General features: G+C 42.2%; 1 protein-coding gene across 13 annotated transcripts in view; it reads left to right on the top strand.

Moving 5' to 3' along the window:
• Positions 1-19,089, top strand: part of ABCB5 (ATP binding cassette subfamily B member 5) — a 170,422-nt gene that overhangs the window by 42,531 nt on the left and 108,802 nt on the right. For 9 of the 13 annotated variants that reach the window (XM_075587158.1, XM_075587163.1, XM_075587161.1 and 6 more), the window contains 3 exons: positions 9,150-9,269; positions 9,937-9,997; positions 10,557-10,707. The exons of 3 other annotated variants lie outside the window; for them this stretch is intronic. In XM_075587158.1, the coding sequence (XP_075443273.1) occupies positions 9,193-9,269; positions 9,937-9,997; positions 10,557-10,707 (289 nt within the window). In that variant the 5' untranslated portion in view covers positions 9,150-9,192. Of the gene's footprint in view, positions 1-9,149; positions 9,270-9,936; positions 9,998-10,556; positions 10,708-12,546; positions 12,658-19,089 lie in introns of those variants that run through there. One more of the 13 variants, XM_075587171.1, reaches the window with a different exon arrangement.

Genomic DNA, 19,089 nt, shown 5'->3' with positions numbered 1-19,089 from the left:
ACCCATACTCTCTCTGTCTCTCACCCATACTCTCTCTGTCTCTCACCCATACTCTCTCTGTCTCTCACCCATACTCTCTCTGTCTCTCACCCATACTCTCTCTGTCTCACCCATACTCTCTCTGTCTCTCACCCTTACTCTCTCTGTCTCACACTCCCTCTGTCTCTCACCCACACTCTCTCTGTCTCACACTCTGGATCTGGATATCTTATTTACCCTATATATATATCTTAACTGCCCTAGATCTAGACATTTGAGATCTGCTTTTCTAGATCCGACATTTACACACGCACACGCACACACACGCACGCACGCACATGCACACACACGTAACAAGGACTAATTGTAGTATAATGTAATACAATAAATACATTTATGTAAAAAACGAATGTTGTTCTGACTAGGAATTTATTAAATGTATTTTATTTATATATTTTATTTTAAAGCGGGGTTGGGGGTGGGACTAGGTTTGGGGGCGGGACTAGGGGCGGGGTTGGGGGCGTAGATTTTTTGGTTGGGCGAATAGATTTTTGGGTGATTTGTCAAACACTGCTTATATGCATATATATATATATTATGTGGTAATGGTTGGGGTTTCTCAGAGCTTGTTGGGAATCTGTGTACTTGTTAACTGTGTGCAGCTGGTCTCAGTTGCTTATGGAAGGGTAGTGGCCCCTCCCCCACCCACTTTCCAAGTTGGCAGGTTAGTATCATTTTGCCAGGTTATGACAGATCCAATGTGATCATTCTTCCTGGAATTATACAGGTAAATAAGAATTTATATACAGTTTATTTAAAACCAGTCATGACTTTTATCCCACCATGTTTCAGTGATGCCTATGATGCTCCCTTGCAGCTATTAATTCAAGTCCCCGGATTTTATCTGTTAGGCTTCTTACATTACCAAGCATGCATTTAAGTTTTTTTCAGCCTGAAATATTATCTTATCTGCTCCTTCCTTTCTGCGCCCACTTGGTTTAGTCTTTAGAAGTTTTCTAGTATTATCTGTATTTACTATGAGGGTTTCACTGCATGTCAAACTCGCACTTGCCCCCATTCTACCTCCATAACGCCTTGTTTCCTCATCTATTCTATTTATTTCGTTATCTGTTTCATTCCCCTCCCCCCTCCATCCTAGTTTAAACTCTCCTCCAACCTTTTTAGCATTCTCCCCCCTAGCACAGAAGATCCCTCTTCATTGAGGTGCAATCCGTCTCTAGAATAAAGATGGCGCCTCTCAGAAAAGGAGTCCCAGTGCTCTAAATACCCCAAAACCTCCTTCCTACACCACTTTCTTAGCCATGCATTAACCTCCCTGATCTATGACTGTCTCCCTGCGGAAGTGCATAGCACTGGTAGTATTTCAGAAAATACTACCTTGAAGGTCCTTGCCTTAAGCTTTTGGCCTAGATCCCTGAAATCAATTTTTAGGACCCTCCATCTCTCTCTAACTTTGTCATTGGTGCCAATATGTACCAATACTGCCGGGTCAATCCCAGCCCCTCCCAACAATCTGTCTACCCGATCCACAATGTGCCGAACCCGAGCACCCAGGAGGCAACAAACTGTTCGGTTCATGTGGTCATGGCAACAGATTGACCCATCTACCTTTCTAATAATTGAGTCCCCTACCACCACAATCTGCCTAGGTATAGGAGCATCCTTAGCCCCCTCTGTGCTGGAGGAACTATTCCCCTGCTGCTAGAGGAGTCAGTCTCCCCCAGCCTTGCCACTTGTGCCCTGACACTCCCAATATCTACACTCAACATGGCAAATCTATTGAGATGGGTCAGCTCAGAACTGGTCTGCCTCTCCCTATTGTCCCTGCTTCCCCTTCTAACTGTTACCCAGCTACCTACCTGCTCCTCACTAACAGCGCCACCATCTGCACCACTAGTCGAAGCAAGGGCCTGCTCAGTGAGCACTAAACCCCTTTCAAGATCTTCAATGTCCCTCAATAGTGCAAGTTTCCTCTTCAGATCAGCAATCTCTGGCTCTAAAGAGACCACCTGCTCACACTTCTCACAGTGGTATGCTCCCTGGAACAGCTACTCCAAGTGCACATACATGTGGCAATTGAGTGGCATCTTCAATCCTGCTCATTGTAGCAACTTTGAAGTTTATATGTACAAACAATAAAATGTACTTCAATATACTATACATTGTTTAACTCTTTCCTTGTTCAAACTGATTCTACTTCTAACTGCACACTTAATACAACCAGCACTTGAAATCAACCAGTCACACAGATCAGGGCACACACAGGATTCATGAGCAACCTCTGTTTAAATAGGGACACCCTCCAGGTGTGCTAGGTTAGCAATCAGCCAACCACACCCACTGCTGGCTCAGTTTTTTCCCTCTTTCTCCTACAAGCTTTCAATTACCACACACTTTGAAAATAAATGAACCCACTGCACACTCTCCAAATTCAGCCACCCCTCCTAGTATACGTAGCACTTCCCTTTCCTTCTAGTTCTAACTGCACACTTAATACACCCAGCACTTGAAATCAACCAGCCACACAGATCAGGACACGCAAGCTCAGGATTTTCCTATGATTATTATAGTGATTGAACTACAGTACATTAGGAGAGGGATGCACAAACTTTTTTGTCTGTGCGCGCCCCCCCCACAACCCCGCCCTCCTCCTCTTTACCGTTTCTCTGGCCTTTTCTGACGTCACAACGTCATGTGAACCTGCAGCGTCATTTGATGCAGCATTGCCATGGCGACAAGGGAAGCGACATACAGAGGCCTCGCGCACTCCCCTGGCATTTAATTTAAATGATGTCGGGAAGAGCACGTTCGGTGCCTCTGTAAGCCCAAAAGCCCCCCCCGCCAGAAAATGTTGCGCCCCCGGTTTGCACACCCCTGCATTAGGATATACTGTTGCCTATATAGCATAAATAACTAATCAGATGACAATAGGCTTCTAGTGATTGGCTACTCAAAAAGGTACATAAAGATTGCAGATTGCAATCTAGTCCGTATTCAGATTGCCTGTCTTGATAGACCTAAATTCACATTAGCCACCGTTCCCTTCTTACAGCATATTTGCTATTTTAATTTTTATTGGGAAGAGCTAGCATGTAAATACTTTGTGGTACCAAGAGCATGATATAGAGAGTGCCATATGAAAGGCTCACTGCTCTTTAAAAGCCTCATTACATAATGCTGTGCCCTCTCCCAGTCAAGTAAATACTGACAAATAGCTCCTATGACTGACTGTAAGCTCTGATTGCTAAATGTAAACATTTTTAACAAAGAAGAGATATTCATGAAACGGGGTGAGTAGGTGGTGTATACACACACCCTTAGGCCTCGGACATGGTCAAAAAGACTGTGCTGACGCGCACTGAGGGGAAACATTATCCCTATCAGTGCGGCTTTAGACGGCGCTTCCGCAGGCGTGTGGAAATGCAGGAGACAGGCAAGTTTAAATTTTGCTGCTCATGCAAGCGCAGGGCCGGTCATGTGACTGCCAGAAGCCAATGGCAGTCCGTGACGTCGGCGCCGTGACGTGGCGCGCTAGCCCCGCCTCCCGATCCACCTCCAGGCCCGCCTCCCGAAAGCCTCCCACCCGGCACACAAGCGCGCTCGCTGACGCTCATGCAGGGACAAGAAAAATCTCTTGAGCAGGAGAGCATGAGCGTCAGCGCTGCTCAGCGCCGCTCCCTGCACCGTGTCCCAGGCTTAGGCTGCATCCAAACTAGCGCTATATGCCCTTGGCGCATGACACTTGCTGAGTTTACTTCTTGTAATCTTTATTGTCACGTCCCCGCAAACACTCGTGTGCGGGCACGTACTCTCTTCCAAGCTTGGTGCTTTGGGAGACAGTTACATTTGATTATAGCGTGCAGAGCAGGGTCACATGACCCTGCTCTGACCAATGGGGAGAGAGAGGCAGTATAGGCTGAGCAGAGAGAGGTGGCACGGGGGGGGGGGGAGCAGAGAGGTGGAATGGTGGGGGGAGCAGAGAGGTAGAAGGGGGGAGTGGAGAGAGGTGAAAGGGGGGGGAGAGAAGAGAGATGGAAGGGGGAGAGCAGAGAGTGATGTAAGGGGGTGTGGAGCGGAGGGAGTGGAAGGGGGAGAGAGGGGAAGGGGGGAGAGGAGGGAAGGGGGAAAGGAGAGAATGGAGGGGAGGGGGGATGGAGAGAATTGAGGGAAGGGGGAAAGGAGAGAATGGAGGGGAAGGGGGAGGTAGAGAATTGAAGTAAGGGGGGAAAGGAGAGAATGAAAGGGAGGGAGAGAATGGAGGAAAGGGGGGAAGAGAGAGAGAGGAGGGAAGGGAAAGACAGGATGGAGGGGGAGGGAAGGAGGGATGGAGAGAATGGAGGGACACAGACACACACACACACACAGCCCCATCCAGCCAATGACGTGTCCCCTCCCTTAATAGCTACGCCCCCCCCATCCCCATCCACCGCTCCTGCTTTAAAATTATTGCAGGACAGCCGATCGCTCATGCTTGGAGAGTTGGTGACATCAATGCTTGAGAGCATGAGCGAGCTCAGCAGCAGCGTGGTCGCAGCCTTAGGCCTGGGACATAGTACAGTAGGCTGTGCTGAGCCGCGCTGAGCAGATGCACTTACCCCATGCATCTGTCATCAGCGCGGCTTTAGAAGCCGCTTCCGCATGCATGCGGAGGCTCAGATATTTTGAGGAGACAGGCTTGCTTGAATTTCGGCGCTGAGGGGAGCGGAGGAGCGGTCACGTGACCGAAAACAGCCAATGGGAGCGAGGGACTAGCCTCGCCTCCCGCCACGCCTCTGCCCCGCCCCCAAAGCATGCTCACTGCCTCGCCTGCCAGGACGCCAAAAAGCTCCTGTTTGAGCAGGCGAGGCAGAGCAGGAGCGCGGATCAGCGCGGCCTGAGGCACCATGCCCTCGGGCACAGGACACATCCCGTGACATCATAGGTTTTGAATAATTTGATACTTATTCCAGGCATACATTAGACACTACAATTACAATTACAATTAGACACTAAAGCACTTTAAAAACGCAATGAAAAATAGTTTTGTTCAGCTTAATATCTCCTGTGTAAGCACCATCGTTTTCTTTGAGACCAGACGTTGGAGATGATGTTTTGGGTAAAGGTCGTTTATCTTAATGTTTCTGTTTTTGAGTGCCACTGGTTTCTGTTGTCCCGTACTAAACCTTCAAGTAGTTTCCCCACTACTGATGTTATTGTTGTGATCTACAGTGGTGTGAAAAATAAAGTACATCCTCTTTGAATTCTATGGTTTTATATATCAGGACATAATAACAATCATCTGTTCCTTAGCAGGTCTTAAAATTAGGTAAATACAACCTTAGATGAACAACAACACATGACATATTACACTGTGTCATGATTTATTTAACAAAAATAAAGCCAAAATGGAGAAGCCATGTGAGAAAAACTAAGTATACCTTATGATTCAATAGCTTGTAGAACCACCTTTAGCAGCAATAACTTGAAGTAATCGTTTTCTGTATGACTTTATCAGTCTCTCACATCGTTGTAGAGGAATTTTGGCCCACTCTTCTTTACAATGTTACTTCAGTCCATTGAGGTTTGTGGACATTTGTTTATGTACAGCTCTCTTAAGGTCTAGCCACAGCATTTCAATCGGGTTGAGGTCTGGACTTTAACTGGGCCATTGCAACACCTTGATTCTTTTCTTTTTCAGCCATTCTGTTGTAGATTTGCTGGTGTGCTTGGGATCATTGTTCTGTTGCATGACCCAATTTCGGCCAAGCTTTAGCTGTCGGACAGATGGCTTCACATTTGACTCTAGAATACTTTGGTATACAGAGGAGTTCATGGTCGACTCAATGACTGCAAGGGTCCCAGGTCCTATGGTTACAAAACAAGTTTAAATCATCACCCCTCCACCACCGTTGACAGTTGGTATGAGGTGTTTTTGCTGATATGCTGTGTTTGGTTTTCGCCAAACGTGGCACTGTGCATTATGGCCAAACATCTCCACTTTTGTCTCGTCTGTCCAAAGGACATTGTTCCAGAAGTCTTGTGGTGTGTTCAGATACAACTTTGCAAACCTAAGCCGTGCTGCCATGTTCTTTTTAGAGAGAAGACGCTTTCTCCTGGCAACTCTTCCAAACAAACCATACTTGTTCAGTCTTTTTCTAGTTGTACTGTTATGAACTTTAACATTTAACATGCTAACTGAGGCCTGTAGAGTCAGATGTAATGTTTGTTTTTTTTGCAATTTATTTTAGCATTGCACGGTTTGACCTGGGGGTAAATTTGCTGGGACGTCCACTCCTGGGAAGATTGGCAACTGTCTTGAATGTTTTCCACTTTTGAATAATCTTTCTCACGGTAGAATGATGGACTTTAAATTGTTTGGAAATGGCCTTATAACCCTTCTCAGATTATTGGGCTGCAACAACTGCTTCTCTAAGATCATTGCTGATGTCTTTCTTCCTTGGCATTATGTTAACACACACCTGAATGCTCCAGACCAGCAAACTGCTAAAACTTCGGCTTTTATTGAGGTGGTCACACTTGTTGATGATCAATTAATCAAGGGCATTTTATTAGCAGCACCTGTCTGCTACTTGGCATCTTAATTCCTATGGAAGCAGTATGTTTTATAAATGCTTTCAGTTCCATATACTGTATAAAGACAACATTTTATCATTCTGGGGGGAAATGTTGCAACAGGTGTACTGTATCAAATAATAAACATATTTTTGATTCAATGGTATGTTTCTCTTCATACAGTACATCTGGTACAGTTTCTTCGCCCCATAATGGCACCACTTGAACCCTTTTACATTTCTATGTTTATGTGAAGTGCAAATATTCAGCAGATGAAGAAAAAGGACATTATAAGTTGATATATGGAGACCAAGATCCCTACGTACAATAACAATGTATGGCAATGTTCGTTATTTTATTGTCTTTCGTCCTCCAGCCCTTTTGTATTGAGCTACGGAATATGTTGGCACATTATAAATAAATTATGATAACAATAATAACAGGACAAACCTGCAATTTACAGCATCCCATACCATCACTCTCTATCAACATGTATGGTTACAAAATGCCTATATAGTTAGTTATAGAAGTTAAAAATAACAGCTTTATTAAATGTACTTTTCAGAAAAACTAAAATTAGGCCACAAGGTGATATCTTTCCCAAGTATATCAAAGGCTGAAAAGGAGGATTTACTTAAAATGTCAATTTATGCAATAGGCAGATAGGCAACATTTAGGTTTGACAGACTAATGTTTTATCTTTTACAAGCCTTCCAATCACAAATCTCAAATCAAATAAATAATCAAACAATTCCCAGTCAAATTTATCTCTGTTAATTACATTTGAATTTGAACTTTAGACTAAACATAATTCCAGACTTTTGTGTCCGGTGAGTTAATAAAAGTACAAAGAATAGAAAATCAATATGGATTTCCAAAGAGGTGGCATGTATTGTAAAAGCTAAAAAAAAAAAAAAATGTTTTTATAAATTTTTTCAGAGTAAGGAGAATAGAGAACTGTTTCAGATATTCACATTTCAGCTGCAGGCGAGGGACAATAGTTGAGTAACAGGAATATAAATGGAAAGGAGGTGGACAGAAAGGATGGGCGAAACTGTCAAAATTCAGTTCCCTAAATTCATTCCACATACGGATTTCATGCTTCAGGATCGGGACAATCTTTTGAGAGAACAAGAGAGAGCCCTTTCTAATCTTATTAGCAGTCGCCAGTTGTATATATATCCCCTCAAATGACCCTCCAAATAAATTAGGGAGACATGCCTCTGCTGAAAAAGAAGCACACCTGAGCGATATGCTAATGGCTATGCAAAGTATATTTAAATGAGTCCCGTCCCACACTTCATAAAAGGATTTCCATACCAATTATATATACTGAAATAACTGGAATAATGTCAGACCCAACAGGACTAGAACCCAAGCCACGGCTTTTCTAGGTCGCAGCTCTAGAGTTGTGGTCTAGAAAAACAGTGGTTGTGAGCTCTAGTCCTGTTGGGTCAGACATGATTCCAGTCATTAGGTTGGTGCCAACAGGATCAGAAGTTGATCCCACAAAACCTCTGTTCTTCAAAACAACAGCTCTCGCTGTCTTTTTGCAGATGTCACACAGATCTGCAAGTTGACACTCCAGGGGATGAGCAGAAGGTGTAATGATGTAGGTTGCTTGGAGTTATAGTCAAGAGTGTGGCAACTGCAATTCAATGGCAAAAAGTGCTAAATAGTGTACTTGGGTTGCAAAAATTAAAAGGAAGAATATAGTATTAATAGCACTGTAATGTAATTTACAGTAAAAGATTTATCAGAAAAGACTAAACTACCTTAATATGTAGTTTAGAGCAGGGGTTTGCAAATTGGGGGTGCAAGATTTTCTAGGGGGGGCGCGGTGGTTACAGAGGCCCCGCGCCCTTCCCCAGGGCAATTTAAATTAAATGCCGGGGGAGGCGTGAGGCCTCTGTAACATCCCTTACCTGCTGCCAGCCGGGTCTTCAGTGCCGTGTTACCTTGGCAACGCGGCATCAAATGACGCCGCGGGGTCACGTGACGCGTCGCCATAGCAATGCAGGTCAAATGATTCTGCAATGTCACGTGACATCACATATCCGCGGCATCATTTGATGCCGGGTCGTAGGATAGGGGGGCGTGAACACTGGGGCTGCGAGCCAGGGGAGGCGCAGGTCAAAAACTTTGCGCACCTCTGGTCTAGAGGACAGAATGGAGAGGGGGGAAATTATCAACACTTTTAACACCTTACTTGTTTCAACAAAGCACAGAAAGAAAACATATTTCAGAGAAAGAGAAGTGCGCACGATCAAGTTCCGAAGCTGGAGGGTGGTAGAAGGGGAAATGTGAAGTGGAACAGTACTTCATATGAAGGGTGGCAAATTTATTGAATTGCCTACCAACAGAGGTAGTAAGGGCTAATACATTAAGGGAACGCAAACACATTATTGGGGTAGATACAGTACAAGGCTATACTAAATTTAAAAGAAAGCAAAGGATCAAATAAGGTCTGAGGTTTTACCGCTGATCGGAAAATGGGCAGACTAGGTGGTCCAAGTGGTTTTCATCTGCCATCAGATTCTATGTTTCTTTGCTTCTATGTTTCTACTCATATTACCACCCTTTTATTCTTTGCTCAGGGTTTTGTGACTGTCAGGCTCAAATTAAAGTAGCTAAGACAACATGGTAACGGAATCGGCAATGAACAGGAAAAGTGATACAAAAGAAAACTCAGTGGAAAAGACACATAAGGACAATGTGTATGTATACATAAATCATAGTTTGTTATTATTCATAACTATTCTTTCATTTCATTTTATTCATAGCTTGTCTGTAGGACTTATGTTATTTTATATTTTATTTTTTTCATTTGTTGTGTGTTCCAGCATGGTAAATGTTTTAAGAATTAAGCGGCAAAGGAGACCTTAGCTGCTAAAAAAAATAAATTAATTCCATTATCCAGAATATCTCCAGTTACATTTTTGCATTTGGTGAATTATTTATTAACCTGCAAATAGTGTCGATATGGGGACTAACATATGGAAATACCTAGTAAAATGAATGGGAGTTTCCTTGTGATAATGCACTAATTTCCACTATCTCAGTTTAATGAATAATCTATTTAGGCCAAGTTCTTTCTGCATTCTGCCACAAGTAGCAAAAAGGGTATTAGAGTTGGTAAAGAAGTGTAAGTTAATTCTCAATTACTATATTTTGAAAAGCTAAGAGAAACTGGTGATTGCACACCAATAACAGTAACACTGGCCTTTTGGTAAATGACCATCACGCTATTGTTGCATAATAACTCATTTCCTATTAACTTGATTATGGTTTTAAAAGCCATTTAGCTATGATCTGGTGGTACTTCTGAAATATGTTGTATTTTTTATTTTTTTCCACTTACCTTATGATTCATTGTTTTTAAAGGGAAGGAAACAAAAAAAAGAAAAGTAAAGAAAAAACAAAAACTGTTGGTCCCATCCGTATTGTAAGTCAATCTACTGTAGTTTTAGATGATTTTATGAATACTCTATATACTGTACTAGATGTTTGTTGTCTAGTGTTCTTATCTGAGGGAATGTAAATTGATTAGCAAGCACCATTTTTACAAAGTGATTTAACATAGGGCATGTTGATCATGTAATTTTTTTTATATAATATGCAACCTTTTACAAAAGTGTTTTATTTGTTATTAATTAGGGCTGCTTAAAGAGAATATAAAACTTTGTATGACTAGTAAAATTGTATTATATTTTATGCATAATATAATCTGTCATTATTAATTTTAGTTGTTGGGCCATTTAAGAAAGTCTACCTACTTCAAAACTAGTGCAGAAAACTTTCCCATTAAAACACCCCCATTGCTTTCAGTATTGTTTCTAGCACCAGTAATATTTTTCTGCAGGCTGACATTTATAAATGGTAGGTTATGGTTATAGCAGCAAAGGAAAGTTGGAAGAAGTTAAAATAATTTTTGGTTTTAATTTCCCATAAAACAAGAGTCGTTGTGATCTGACTTTTTATAAATATATATTTTTCCCCCGTAGTTTCGATTTGCAGATTGGCTGGATGTTTTCTTTATGGTCGTTGGATTCATCGGAGCCCTTGGAAATGGTGTCTGCCAGACCTTAATGCTCGTAGTGTTTGGTGATATGGCTGACAGCTTAGTTTGTCATAACTCAACACTACAAAATTCATGTAAGACTTGAAATGCTATTATCGACATTACAACTACTGTACTTTTTCACATTTCTTCCATATTCAAAAAGTCCAAAAAATGTGATTATTCTTAGGAGCTTATTCTATAGCAGCAAAAAGTAGCCGATCGGGCTCCTTTTTTTTAACAAAATTCCTCATTGAATTTAATAAGACATTTTGGTCAAAGATGACCCAATTTGCCGCTTCAGTGGTCTACAATAAGCCCCTTAGGCCTGGATGCATCAAGATACGGTAAGCAAAAAATGCCGTAATACTGGCCCAAATTGTTTTTTATAGTACAATACAACAACGTTGAACCGCTAAAAATAACACATTTTTTTAGCGTATTCATTAAAAATATTGTATCCGTTAGAAAGTAGGCCTCATACCGCATTGTTTGGTATTATCATGCGATATTTACTCGAACGTGATTAACGGCAGAGAAAACATGCTTTTTTTATCACTTAGAGTGTTGCCTACAGTATGTATATGATGGACCATATATTACCCATTATATACATGAGCAAGAAAAGCTAAACCAACATGACCAGCTGACCACAAAGGGCTAAAAAAAGGGGTTATTATAAAAACATTAAACTACACTATATAACACCACTGGCTTCTTTTGTGGCAGATAAATCATTGCAAGGCAATGCTTTACTAACCGCTAAGATAAGCAAAGGGTTAACCCCTACCACCAGTAGCTCTGGGAAAATTATTCCCATCACCCACCAATCTCTTCCCTCCACCCCCCCAACAAACCTACTAATGCCACTAAATGTGACTATAGGGCTTTTACCCATTAAAAAGCATTAAAAATCCCCCGCATGCACATTCGGCTCTTGTCAGCTGTGCATGTGCGATTAATGTGGATCGTTCACGTATGCACAGTCAGTTCTGGTCATTCGTGCCTGCACAGTGGGCGTAGGCCTTTCACGCTAGTGCAAAAATTGGACCGTTTTTTAACTGGGGAAAGATGGTCACCCTAAATATAGGGCCTGGGCGGTCACAGAAGTAAAAAGTCATATGGTACATGAACCAATCTGATTGGTTCGTGTACCATGTGGTTCCCTCACTTGACATCTCATCCAAAAGTAAGGGAACCACATGGTACATGTATCAATCCGATTATATGATGTACCATGTTACTGGCCTTCCGTGATGGCCCTTGTCCTATATAAGGCTTGGTCATCTCAGAAGGCAGGAAGACGCTAAAGAGGCCACATCCAGTGGCTAAAGATAGAAGAGGATAAGAAGAAGACAAAAGAAAAGAAGAAGAAAAGAAATACTCTTCTATCAAATGAGGATCAAGGTATTTGTTTCAAGTTGAGCATCCAATGTAGTCAAGCCAAGATAAGATCTTGTTTGCCTTTGCAGCTACTGCGTGACTTTGGGCACTATTGCTAAGCCTGCTGTCTACAAGCACTCCTAAATCCTTCTCCATCAAAGATTCCCCCAATTTATCTCCATTTAATTTATAAGTCGCCTGTTTATTCTTGCTTCCCAAATGCATAACCTTACATTTATCTGTATTAAACCTCATCTGCCATTTACATGTCCACGTTTCCAGAAATTACATCCTGCTCGGATTCTACTACCTTACACAATTTAGTATCATCAGCAAAGATGGAGACTTTGCTCTCGATGCCAACCTCAAGGTCATTAATAAACAAGTTAAAAAGCAGGGGTCCCAGTACCGATCCCTGAGGTATTCCACTCACGACTTTAGCCCAACCTTAAAAAGATCCATTTATGACAACCCTCTGTTGTCTGTCCTTCAACGTGTTTTCAATCCAGGTGCATATATTTTTACTGAGTCCAATTTTCTTTATTTTGTACACCAACCTCGTGTGGAACCGTATCAAAAGCCTTTGCAAAATCTAAGTTGACCACATCAACTGAATTACCCTGGTCTAAATTTCTACTTACCTCCTCAAAGAAACAAATAAGGTTAGTTTGGCAAGATCTAAACTTCATGAAAAACAATATAATCCGGCACCTAATATTAAAATACAAAAATCAACAATAAGTGAATCCTGACCAAAAGAGAAGTCCAATCCTATGAAGTCCAATCTGCCCGGAGCAGTCTTGATAGATGACTCATATCACGTGGAAACAAACATAAAAAACATCATAGTGCAACACTGATAAACTGGAACTGCATCATGGCAAATATAAATGAAAAAATAAAATAATAAAAATAATAATGGGATGATAATAATGAATGAAAACTGAACTGGACCACAATAAATATATACACACCTAGATGTGTATATCAAAACAGATACTCATAACCTACAAGATACCCACACTTGATTAAAAAAAAAAAAAAAAAACTAAACACAAATGAAAACCTAACACTCACATACAAATATACTCGCACTGAACTCTATAACACACAAATAGACAAGTGGCTCAAACTCTGGAGACATTTGATAAAATAATAAAATGGCACTAATAATGCCAAAAGGATGGACACCACTTGGTAATTTCAAATCCGGAGGAGTAAAATCAGAACCCTACTCACAATAGGGCTGATGTAAAACAGCTTTTGAACAGAGTTCAATCTCCATGCAGACTGCTGCGAACGCTGGTCGCACTACAGACACCGACTTCGCACCCGCCACTGCATGAGATTCCAGACCAGCTGGTCCCGTTGCAGCCGGATGACGTCAACTATTTTGGTCAGGATTCACTTATTGGTGATTTTTGTATTTTAATATTAGGCGCCAGATTGTGTTGTTTTTCATGTTATGTATTTTCTAATGTGTATCGGTTAGAATTTTCCAGGCTGCCTATCCTTATATATTGAGGTATTTAGCACATGCTTTTTGACTATATTGGTCATCGATTATCTAGCATTAGCCCTGTTAGCACATTTTCTCTTTTTTTATGATCTATCCTTCATAAATCCATGCTGACTATTACTAATAATTTTGTTTTCCATGAGATATTCCTGAATAGTATCCCGTATTAAACCTTCAAGTAGTTTCCCCACTATTGAAGTCAGGCTTACAGGTCTGTAATTCCCCAGTTGTGATCTAGCTCCCTTTTTAAATATAGGCACCACATCTGCTTTGCGCCAATCTTGTGGTAGGTACTAAGCTTTGGAAATGGAGTCCTTGAATATTAAATATAATGGTTTGGCTATTACTGAGCTTAACTCCTTGAGAACTCTTGGATGTATGCCATCAGGGCCAGGTGCCTTATTTACTTTACTTTATTTTTTTTCAAGCCGCTTATGAACTTCTTCCTCAGTTAAGAAATTGTTCATTAATATGGAGGTTGTGGCTTCCTCCTGCGGCACTACTATTGAAATAGATTCTTCCCTGGTAACACAGAGGCAAAGAATTTGTTGAATACCTCTGCTTTTTTCTTATCTCCAATAATCTGCCTACCCATCTCACACTGAAAGGGTCCTATATTTTCTTTTCTCATTTTTTGTTATTAAGGTACCTAAAAAACATTTAAGGGTTGATCTTACTTTCTATTGCAATCCTTTTTTTATTATCAATTTTTGCTCATTTGATTGCCCTTTTGCAATTTTTGTTACATTCCTTATAATTCTGATACGATGTCTCCGTCCCTTCTGACTTAAAGGATCTAAACGCCTTCCTCTTCTTGTCCATTTACTTCCCTACCTGTTTATTTAGCCACATTGGTTTTGACTTATTTCTTTTATACTTATTACCCAAAGGTATACACTGATGAGTGTGCTTTTCTAACAATATTTTAAAGACTGTCCATTTATCTTCTACATTTTTCCCTGCAAAAACGTCATCCCAATGTATTACTTGTAGATTAGTTTTTTATTAAAATCTGCCTTTCTAACGTTTAAGGTCTTTGTTGAACCCAAGTAATCTGTTTTTTGATTATTTATTTCAAATGAGACCATGTTATGATCACTGTTACCCAAATGTTCCAGGACTTGAATATTTGTTATTACTTCAACATTGTTTGATATGACCAAATCCAGAATTGCCCCTCTCCTGGTTGGTTCCTCAATAATTTGGGTCATATAATTGTCTTTAAGCACCCCCAAAAAACTGTTTCCTGTTGTTTTAATGCTAATCACATTACCCCAGTCTATGTTTGGATAATTAAAATCACCCATTATGACCTAGTTTTGATGTGTTCTCCATTTGCAAAAATAATTTAGCTTCCTCAATCTCACAGATATTTGGGGGTTTATGGCATATCCCTACAAACATTTTCTTTATACTTTTACCTCCACTGCTAATTTCTATCCACAAGGTCTCTACATTTCCATAATTCCTTCATAGACATCATCCCTTATAATAGGTTTTAGATCTGGTTAAACATATAAACATACTCCACCTTCTCTTCTATTTGCTCGATCCTTCCGGAAAAGGGAATAACCCTCTAAATTAACTGCCCAGTCATGAGTTTCATCCCACCATGTTTCAGTATTGCCTATGATATAATATTACTCCCTTTCAGCTATTAATTCAAGCCCCCCCATTTTATCTGTCAGACTTCTTGCATTAGCAAGCATGCATTTAAGTTTTTTCCAGCCTGTACTACTATCTTATCTACACCTTCCTTTCTGTGGTAACTTGGTTCAGTCTTTAGAAGTTTTCTAGTATTATCTGTATGTACTATGGGTGCCTCGCTGCTTGTCAAACTCGCACTTGCCCCCATTCTACCTCCATAACCCCTTTTTTCCTCTTCTGTTCTATTTAGTTTGTTATCTGCTTCATTCCCCTACCCCCTCCATCCTAGTTTAAACTCTCCTCCAACCTTTTTAACATTCTCCCCCCTAGCACAGAAGATCCCTCTTCATTGAGGTGCAATCCGTCTCTAGAATAAAGATGGCACCTCTCAGAAAAGGAGTCCCGGTGCTCTAAAAGAAACAAAACTCTCCTTCCTACACCACTTTCTTAACCATGCATTAACCTCCCTAATCTCTGACTGTCTCCCTGCGATAGCGCATGTCACTGGTAGTATTTCAGAAAATACTACCATGGAGGTCCTTGCCTTAAGCTTTTGGCCTAGATCCCTGAAATCATTTTTTAGGACCCTCCATCTTTCTCTAACTTTGTCATTTGTGCCAACGTGTACCAAGACAGCCGGGTCAATCTCAACCCCTCCCCCCCAACAATCTGTCTACCTGATCTGCAATGTGCCAAACCCGAGCACCCAGGAGGCAACAAACTATTCGGTGCATGCGGTCATGGCAACAGATTGCCCTATCTACCTTCCTAATAATGGAGTCCCCTACCCCCACAATCTTTCGTGGTATCTGAGCATCCTCTGTGCTAGAGGAACTACTCCCCTGGCTGCTAGAGGAATTAGTATCCCCCAGCCTTGCCATTTCTGCCCTGACACTCCCAATATCTTCACTCAATAAGGCAAATCTGTTGGGATGGGTCAGCTCAGAAATGACCTGCCTCTTCCTATTGCTCCTGCTTCCCCTTCTAACTGTTACTCAGCTACCTACCAGCTCCTCACTAACAGCAACCAAGCTACCTACCTGCTCTTCACTAACAGCACCACTATTTGCATCACTACTCGAAGCAAAGGCCTGCTCAGTGAGCTCTAAACCCCTTTCAAGATTGCCAATGTCCCTCAATATTGCAAGTTGCCTCTTCAAATCAGCAATCTCTGACTCTAAAGAGACCACCTGCTCACACTTCTCACAGCGGTATGCTCCTTGGAACAGCTGCTGCAAGTGCACATACATGTGGCAAGATGTGCATTGAGTGGCATTTTCAATCCTGCTCATTCTAGTAACTATGAAATTTATAAGTACTATATTAACAATAAACTGTACTTCAATATACTATACCTTGTTTAACCGCTTCCTTGTTCAAACTGCTTCTGGGTCTAACTGCACACTTATTACAACCAGCACTTGAAATCAACCACACAGATCAGTATACACAAGCTCAGAATTCGTCATGCTTTGGAAAACCCAGGTTGTTGCTTAGTCTACTGGGGGGTGGGGGGGGTTGGAGTGCAGGTTTTTTTTAGGGTTGGGTGGAGGTAGGATGTAGGAGATAGTTGTCCTGGAGTTGGTGGTTAGGCCGCCTGGGGTTTGCAGGGGTTAACCCTTTTGTTACCTTAGCAGTCAGTAAAGCCACTAAGGTAGCAAGCAAAGCAATGTGGGAAGGTAGTGTATTTTAATATTTATATTGTATCCTATTTTTATTACAGATTACCTCTGTTTGCCAATGCGGCTATCTAGGTCCCCATTGAGAGAACCTAGAGGGCCTAGGTAGCCAAAGTGACAAATGGTTATGGTTATATAGTAGAGTTTTTTTTAAATACATGTTTTATGGGGTTTTTAATGGCCAAGAGCTCTTTGTCACATAGATCAAAGGAGTTCATGTAATTTCTTCCATAGTGTTCTGTAATACTAGTTATTAGAGAAGTCTATGACAGCAATATTATGATAGCGATCGTGACATGGGGGAGAGAGAGTGACATGGGGGGGAAGAGAAAGTGAGTGACATGGAGGAGAGAGATGAATTTATATGGGGGAGAAGAGATAGATAGAGGGGAGTGCATTGGGCAGAGAGAGTAAGAGAGAGAGAGAATATCCTCCACTTCCATTCATGTCCTGGGGGGCATGGCCACGAACACATGATCATTGCATTAAGTGATCACGTGGGTGGGTGACAACGGTCTTCCGGAACTCAAGGGGTTAAGCAGACGTTCATGTCACAGTAAAGCTCCATTCAGTTAAATAGCAGAGCACAAAAAAAGGCTTAATAATAATAATGCCTTTTCCTCACTAATTGGGAGCACTCTCGCATTGCATACTAAGGCAGTTTAGAGCCTTTAAAGGTATGTGACAGTAAATAAAAGTCACCAGCTATATGCCTCGAAAACCTATGTCTAGTCTGCAGTGCAGCACTGACTAGGTTAACTTCAGCTGGGAACCTCAGGACAATTAGTTGGATCCCAGCTGCCTAATCAAGGTGTGTTAAAAACCCAGGCTGTTGAGGAGAGAGGAGTAAGCTACTGAAAAGATTACTGAAACAAGGTCTATTATTCAAAGTACATGAATTATGAACTGTCTGTCTCCTGCATAGAAAAGGGTAGCTGCCTGTTTTTAACACTGTCTACTAAAGAGAAACTGTTTTGTTTTGTCTGCTGAAGAAAAAGCCATTTTTCTTTTTGTTTGCTGATGAAAAGCTATTTTTGTTTTGTGTGCTGTATATCTTTTAAGGCTAAATAAATAAGCCTTGTCAAGAAACCCGCGTGTGAAGTTGCATGTACCCTGCAACATATGGTGTCAAGAATTGGGAAGGATTTTTTTCAAAAAGGCTCCTGCAGTTAAAGGCCCACACATGCACACACAAGAATGGAAGAACTTTTGAAAGACTTTCTGTGCGAGCAGTCCAGATAGCAGGGACAGTTAATGCAGGAGCAGGCCCGGCTGCAAGCGGAGAGAGATGAAAGACTACAAGCAGCACAGGATGAGCAGATTGCCAAGCTGCTGACCCAATTCCAAGGGTCGCCAGTGCAGAACTGGCAAGCAGACCCCCTATACTCCTGAGGAAAATGGCTCCGAACGAGGATCCAGAGGCTTTTTTACTGACATTTGAAAGAGTCGCCAAAGCTCAGGGCTAGGCGGCAGATCGCTGGGCCCCGCTCCGCATAGGAGAAGCCCAGGCCTCATATCAGGGCCTCCCTACAGACCAGGCAATGGACTACCGCCAAGTAAAAGCCGCCACACTGGATCGCTTAGGTCTGACCCCAGAGACCTACTGGCAGCAGTTCCGGAACATGAAGTACACCACTAAGATGAGACCCCGGGTCCTCGCTCAGTGATTATTGGACTTGTGTACACGCTGGATACAACCCGAGGAGTGCACTAAGGAGGCAATTCTTGAGCAGGTGGTTTTGGAACAATTTCTACAAATAATACCCCCTTCCGCACGCTCATGGGTAAAACGCCACGCTGCTGAAACCCTACCTTTGGCGGTCCGACTCGTGCAGAAATTCCTTGGGGCTGAGCAGCAGGTGAGTGTCCTGGACCTGACTCCACTGGCACTTGCGGACGCCCAAAGAGGGAGATCGGATCAACGGTGAACCTATGCCCATCCATACGCAACCGCCAAATCCAACGGAAGGAGCAGTCATTCCAGCAAAGACGGAGTCCAAATGCTGGTCCCCGCCGAGACTCTCATCTCCTTCCTGATGTCGGCTCGTCGCAAAATGAGAGGAACTTCCAAGGACGTCGCCCACAGGACCCACCAGATGCCTGGTCTCCAGTATCCGGTCCAGCGGAGCGCTATCCACAGCCCCCTCCTGTGAGGGAACCCTCTCCATGTTCCGCCTGCGGAGAACAAGGCCACCGGTATGTGGACTGTCCACTGATGGATTGTTCATTTAGCAGGACCGTCGCCTCGG

This window comes from Ascaphus truei, chromosome 2 (assembly GCF_040206685.1).
Source record: "Ascaphus truei isolate aAscTru1 chromosome 2, aAscTru1.hap1, whole genome shotgun sequence".
NCBI classification, from domain to species: domain Eukaryota; kingdom Metazoa; phylum Chordata; class Amphibia; order Anura; family Ascaphidae; genus Ascaphus; species Ascaphus truei.
The sequence above is the reverse complement of the archived record's forward strand: the minus strand, read 5'-3'. Positions and strand labels throughout refer to the sequence as shown.